This window comes from Hoplias malabaricus, chromosome 4 (genome assembly GCF_029633855.1).
Source record: "Hoplias malabaricus isolate fHopMal1 chromosome 4, fHopMal1.hap1, whole genome shotgun sequence".
Classification (NCBI taxonomy): domain Eukaryota; kingdom Metazoa; phylum Chordata; class Actinopteri; order Characiformes; family Erythrinidae; genus Hoplias; species Hoplias malabaricus.
Genome location: NC_089803.1, coordinates 12100288 through 12106932, shown reverse-complemented (window position 1 = coordinate 12106932; position 6645 = coordinate 12100288). Strand labels below are relative to the sequence as shown.

The window sequence follows — 6645 nt, the reverse complement described above, 5'->3', positions numbered from 1 at the left end:
AGTAAAACAGCCTCCGTGAACGGCGGTAAAGTGACGTAAGCACAAGCAGGTGCGCGCGGGAAGTGTGCTCTGAGCTCCAAATCTTTCCTAGATCCCTCGCGCCCTTTTTGCTCACCTACAACAACGTCGTCATGCGTTATAAAGTGCACACTTCTAGGAAGGGATTAGGGTTTTATTGTAAGAATTGAGACAGGGGTTTGCCACAGGAAAGATTTGGAGCTCAGAGCACACTTCCCGCGCGCACCTGCTTGTGTTTATAACTTTACCGCCGTTTACGGAGGCTGTTTTACTGGAGCCTCGAACAGGAATCTGTTGAAAGTCGTGAAGGTAATTTATCATAGTTTCTTATTCGTATTTGGAAGCGTTTCTGTGTCACACGAACCTTTCCACTTTCTGCTCTATATTAAAAAAAAAACACCGAAAGTCGCCACTTCTGTCCCTATAACGACACAAATACACGGACACACACCTGACGGTTACTGACTTTCTGAGTTAATCCAGTTACATCTGCGCAGTTTTTCTGTTTAACATTAACTTTAGAAGAAAACATTCCGACTCTCCGGATGATTAAAGCTGAACCAGGGGGGGACTGAATTAAAGCATACAGCACGTTTAATCGGTCAGAACTTATACGATATGAGATATAATTATTTTTACTGGATAATTGTGGAAAATGTGAAATATAAGTAATTAATGTCTGGATCCTAGCGATGCTTGGTACTTCTGGTTGATAAAATATGGTGATTGCTTTTAGTAACGTTTAAAAAACGCAGTAGCGGTTGTGCATTGCTGGAGGTAAGACGTGTTAGAGAAGCTCTGCGTAAAATCTCATTTTAATTAACTATATGTGATAATTGAGTGGATTGTTGCAAGCATGATGTATAATATCAGTTATAGCATTTACTTGCTGTGTTTTGATGAGTATTAATGCATTTTGTATCAAAAACTTTAATTCCCTTACGGAGCTGTAAGTGGGCGGCGGCATTTTTTTTTATTTTGGCGCCAATTGCTCTCTGCTGAACAATGAGTTAGGAATTAAAGTTTAAATACTTTTAATTTCTCCTATTTTTGTAGAGCTTATGTGCAGTTGCGGAAACATAACCTGAGAAAGAGATTGTGTATGTGTGTATATACAGGTATGTTGTAGTTGTATTGTCTTTAAGTTGGAAAATACATTTTGTTTGGTGAATTTCTCTCTCTCTCTCTCTTTCGCGCTCTTTCTCTTTCGCTCTCTCTCTGTTGCAATTCTATATTTCACTATACGATCACAGTTAAGTGATTGTAATAGTTAAGTTGTTTGTATTTTAGAAACAACAACAAAAAAACAATACTAGACTCTGTTACTGTAAAGTCAAGACTGTCATTTAATATGAAATTCATGAGTAAATATGTACCTCAGTAGCGGTTGTGCATTGCTGGAGAGCTTATGTGCAGTTGCGGAAAACATAACCTGAGAAAGAGATTGTGTATACAGGCACAATAAAGTCACAGAGGGAGAGAGATATATCTTGAGCCGGTCTTCTTCATTCCATCCACAACAAGGAAGCAGTGACCCGTCACACAGTTACATGGTTATGGAAGCAATTGTGCTGTCAGCCTGCCCCATGTGTCCTCTTTTTGAAAGCTCAGATATGGTCACAGTATTGAACCGTACTTGGCCGAATGTGGATTTTAAATGGAACAGCTGAGACTGATGACGTTTCCCGAGAACACGAGTACAGACAAGAACACGTTTTCAGAAAAGGCTAATGTTTTGAAACATTGATTTGAATTTGCACTTGATTCGTGAACGAACCGATTCGTCCAATGAGTCGACTCTACACTCAACCCATCGTGTAAGTTCCTCAAAGCGTCCAAACACCACAAAGAGCACATAATTCACGAAATATCAGTGTATTTTTATAACACTGGACGATGATCATTTATTGATCTTTGATTCCCAGCGGGAGCGGGGCTGGTGATCTCACTGTTTATATATGATGTTGTATACTAGCACGTCTGTAACTGTTATTGCACTTTAACTGCTTTGTTAATTTATGAATAACGTTAAAATGTTGTTGCCCTGTTACACCCCCCAGGGGTGTATATACTCCAATATACAGGGTATGGCACAAAGGAGGTTGTACATTATGTTCTGGACCTTGGCTTGAGAACATTTCTCTAACTGGACCTTAATGAATTATAATGTATTACTCCTGCTGTATACGTTACTTTGTTATATAATTTAATTATTCTTTTTAGAAAACGTCAGAGTTTTTTATGACTTTTGTTTTCAGTGACTCATCCAGTGATGAACATGATCAGCCACCTTTGGGTTTTCATCCTGTCACTCATCACATGCACAGGTAAAACAACTAGTGGTAGGTGGTTGTTAAGGCGTTGACAGGTGGTTACTCTGCTGTTCCAGTTAGATACTTTGGAGTTGCTTTGCAGTGGCTATGTATTACACATGAGTGACAGACAGTTGTTTGGCTGTTCTTTGGTGGTTGTTCTCTGTTGGGGTAGTATTCTAGGTGACTGTCCTTTTATTCCAGGTAGTTACAGAGACACCCTCAAATGTGTTTACTGTGATCTTATGTGGTTGCTTTGGGTATTGTGTATTTTTGTTATACCAGAAAGTTTCTAAAATATTGTAGGTGTTTGATAGGGTGATGTTGCTGGGAGATACATGCCAACACACTCGGAGTGACCTGGAACACTACAGAAAGTACATGAGATATAACACACTAGGACCCACCTAAAACATCCCTGGTGCACTGTATCCTCCTTTGAAATACCACAGCAAGCACCAAGCAACACCCTGGCTACAAACATGGGCACGATAGCAACTTATTAGCTATATCTTATCAACCACCTGGAACACTATACTGTCATTAACAACCACCTAGGATATCACAGTAACACCCTAGAAACCCTATAAGAAACACCTAGCAACACCCTAGCAACCATCAGCAAAACCATAGTAACAACCTGGTGAGACCTCCTTTGATATTTAGTGACTACCTCAGAATCACTTGACATTTGCTTATGCTTTATATTTTATATTTTACACAGGCCCTGTATCTGCACAACCTCAAATCAACATCACTGCCACAGTGGGTTCCTCAGCTGTTCTTCCTTGTGACTGGAGAAATGTGACCAAAATACAGTCGTCCAGTCAGAGTCCTCATGTGAGGTGGCGCATCATTTCTGAGACAGTGTTTGAGAGACAGGGAGAGAAGCTGTATCAGGGCGAGGGGTATGAAGGTCGTGTGGACGTTCCAGAAGATCAACTGCTGAAGGGGAACTGTTCTCTGGTGTTGAATAACGTTAGCGCTGAGGACGCAGGGGTCTATGAAAGTTACCTGGTGGTGAAACGAAGCAAGAGAGCTCTCGCACCTAAACGTGTCTTCCTTCACCGTGTGGAACTCTCCGTTGATGGTGAGGAGATTGGGCATGATTTCTACAGTTAAACAGAGAATGATTCATGATTTCACTGAATTTGATTTAGAACTTAAATATTTGAGGCTCTTTGTATTTATTCTTCTTATTACAATGATACACCTGACCATGAACGAGGAGCTCATTGTTTCTCTTTTCACTGTTTTTCACAGCTCCTGAGACTCCCAACAATGAAAGCAGTGATTCAGGAAGTAAGTCAATACATTACTTATTTATTTCATTGTAATTAGACTACAACAAGGGGATTGTTATATAGGTTAGTGTTAAAGGTAACATTGTTCTTGAACTCATACATTTACAAACATTTGAGAACGTGAGAAACTCTGTAGATTTTTAACTTCCTCTTATTTATTGTAGAGCAGTCTAATGCTTTATTAATTTGTCTGTGTTGTGGAACCATCTTTCTCTCCATGTTCAATAAAATCTGATTATAAAATGAAGCTACTCTATCACTGACAACGTGTGTGCGTGTAATAGCCTCTAGTGTGCTAGTCCATCACTAAGCACCACACAATCACCCAGTCATTCACACAATCACCCAGTCATTCACTCACTCACACCAGTGGACAATTTCACACCCTCACCCAGTCCCTCAGCCACCTGTGGACAATGTTACACCAGCAAAGTGTTCACTCCTTTTAAATCTGGTTTATCATCAAACATCGACTATCAGTTAATGCAGTAAAGGAGTGATACCTGCACAGTTCACAAAGTATACCATGTACAACTCAACAATACCACCTTAAGAGCCTTAACTCTGCAGATCTCTCCCTCATTGTAAAGAGAGACAGAGCTGTAGTGTGTACTGAATGTGTTCAGTGTTCTCCTACATCTGTATCAAAGAACTGAACATCACTCTTAAATCATCTCTTTTTCTGTAGGTCATACAGGAGTGATCATCACTGTCTTTGTCATCGTCGCACTCGTCCTCATCCTCCTTTCACTCGGACTCTTGTGGAAATTTAAAGCAGGGACCTACTTTGCAAATGAGGCCCGAGGAAATTATGCACCGACGTCAGTTTCCCACCTGGACTCACCCCCTCAGTCGGACTGATGTGCAAAGCACTCTTCTGCATTTACTATACCCTTAATAATGACGTCATTTTAAGGGATCTTCCAGTGGTGGATTTGGGTGTGGGACACATGAACAGCCCCCCAGAGCGGCATCAGGCATGAGGCAGCACGCAATGGTGTGAGTAAAATGTAGAACCGCCACTGGATTCTTCAGTCAAGACCATGGTTCTATACAGACTTATGAGCTCTTAAAAACTGCAGTTGTAAAGCCTCTTAAAAAAATCATTTAGAGTAATCTCTGATAAGTAACTACAGATCAGTTTTAATTTACCGTTCCTTGGCAAAATCATTGAGAAAATAGTTTTCAGGTAAATCACTAGTTTCTTGTCCATTAACAGTAGCCTAGACAAATTCCAGTCCGGGTTCCGGTTTAATCACAGCACTGAGACTGCTCTAATCAAGGTAATTAATGACATCCGCTTAAATACACAGGCTGGAAAGGTATCTCTTCTATTACTTCTTGACCTTAGTGCTACCTTTGATACCATTGACCATAAGATTCTTATAGATAGAATCACAAACTGGGTTGGACTCTCAGGAACAGTCCTCAAGTGGTTTGTTTCTTACCTGGAAGGCAGGAACTACTTTGTAGTTGTTGAGCCGAGCAGAGCTCTCAGATCTTTAGGAACTAGAGTTAATCCTGCCTCAGGTCAAAACTAAACATGGAGAGGCAGCATTTAGCTCCTGTGATGCTCTTAAATGGAACCAGCTGTCTGAGAACATTAGAAGAGCCCCGACATTAGACACTTTTAAATCAAGACTGAAAACATTCCTGTTTGAGCAGCTACAGCTCAGTTTAAAATATTCTGCACTTTTTATTCTCACTTGTGGCACTTTAGTTCTTTTCTTTTATTGTATCATTTTAAATTGTTTTAATCTTTATCATGTTTTCTTTACGATGTAAAGCCTGTAACAGCAGAAGAACCTTTTCTGTTCTGTTTAGAACCAATGCTAAAAGGTTAGACATAAACCATTTACAGTTTATTTCCCATCGGTTCAAGCATCCATTTGAAAAGCTGCATGAAATTGGGCCTGAAACAAGCACAGATCTGATCAGAGGCAGTTGGACTGGACAGTGATCCTCACACTGTTCAGTGAGGACAGATATCTGTGCAGGTAGATCACAGAAGAATGAGGTGTTTGAGGTCACACTGGTGCTGACAGTTTGTGAGGAAACAGTAAAGGTCTCCTGTATTGCTTTAAAGACCCTCTCTGGGGATCGCCATCTTGTCGAGGTAGAGAGGCTTGAGTGGTTTAAAGACCCAAACTCTCTGAAGCTCCATCTCCTGGTAAAGCCTCTCAGGACCGAGAGGTGGAGGGGGAGGACCCAGACTAAGAGTGATCTCAGTCTTTAAAGCAAAGCATGTGGGAGATGGCTGTAAGAGCACAATGTTTAATGATGATGTGTGAAGGTCTTTCTGTTGAAGGTCTTTCTGTGAGAGTTCAGCTTTGCTCTGTGAGGTATTCCAACAACAAAATAAACAAAAGATACGTTCATAAATCAAAGTCCAAATAAGTGTTATTTCTCTGCTTTTTTTTGTATATGACCATTGGTCTAATGTAAAGTTCTGTGAATAAGTAGATATCTGGGAATTAGTTTGTAATGGTTTCGTTTTATCTCAGGCGGGTAACTGCGGAATGGAGCGGTTGTTCAGGCCAGGAATCATGATATTACTCAGGCCACACTCTCAGCTACTGTATGAATGGGATTACTGTGTGTTTTACTTGTGTAAGTTTAGGCCAATACAAAATGTTCTCTGTAAATGACTACTCATTAATTACCAGCCTGTTCATGTGTTTTATGTATTAAATCATCACATTTGTACAGTACATCACTATTTACTGTAACAATGTGTATTAATATGAATCTTTTGCACAGCACTAAGTTACAATACTGTGAAATGTGACCTCCAATAAAATGTTGATTTCATGTCAGAACAGATCTGTTCTTCTACTGATTCCTCAGTCCAGGAGTGCACACAGAGTCACTTTTTATTCACTGACACTCAAAGGTTCTACTAATAAATCTGGTGTTTACACAGCGTTCACGAATCTGGCTGAAACATTCAGGAAGGTCCTTTTTAATCGTGAATTACTCTGTTTACTATGTTTATGTGACGCGGCTTACCT

At 40.2% G+C, this 6645-nt stretch overlaps 1 protein-coding gene across 1 annotated transcript; it reads left to right on the top strand.

Moving 5' to 3' along the window:
• The first annotated feature begins 271 nt into the window (after window positions 1–271).
• On the top strand, window positions 272–6417 carry LOC136695548 (uncharacterized). The gene is made up of 5 exons (XM_066669674.1): window positions 272–327; window positions 2277–2345; window positions 3055–3420; window positions 3594–3632; window positions 4323–6417. The coding sequence occupies exons 2-5, from the start codon at window positions 2291–2293 to the stop codon at window positions 4493–4495; spliced, it is 633 nt and encodes a 210-aa protein (XP_066525771.1). The 5' UTR covers window positions 272–327; window positions 2277–2290; the 3' UTR covers window positions 4496–6417.
• The last annotated feature ends 228 nt before the right edge of the window (window positions 6418–6645 follow it).

Bases quoted from the DNA above. Each gene is read 5' to 3' on its own strand.
- LOC136695548 (XM_066669674.1), top strand. From the start codon at position 2,291: ATGAACATGATCAGCCACCTTTGGGTTTTCATCCTGTCACTCATCACA. The intron at 3,421-3,593 runs GTGAGGAGATTG...TGTTTTTCACAG, and splicing joins TGTGGAACTCTCCGTTGATG to CTCCTGAGACTCCCAACAAT. The intron at 3,633-4,322 runs GTAAGTCAATAC...CTTTTTCTGTAG, and splicing joins TGAAAGCAGTGATTCAGGAA to GTCATACAGGAGTGATCATC.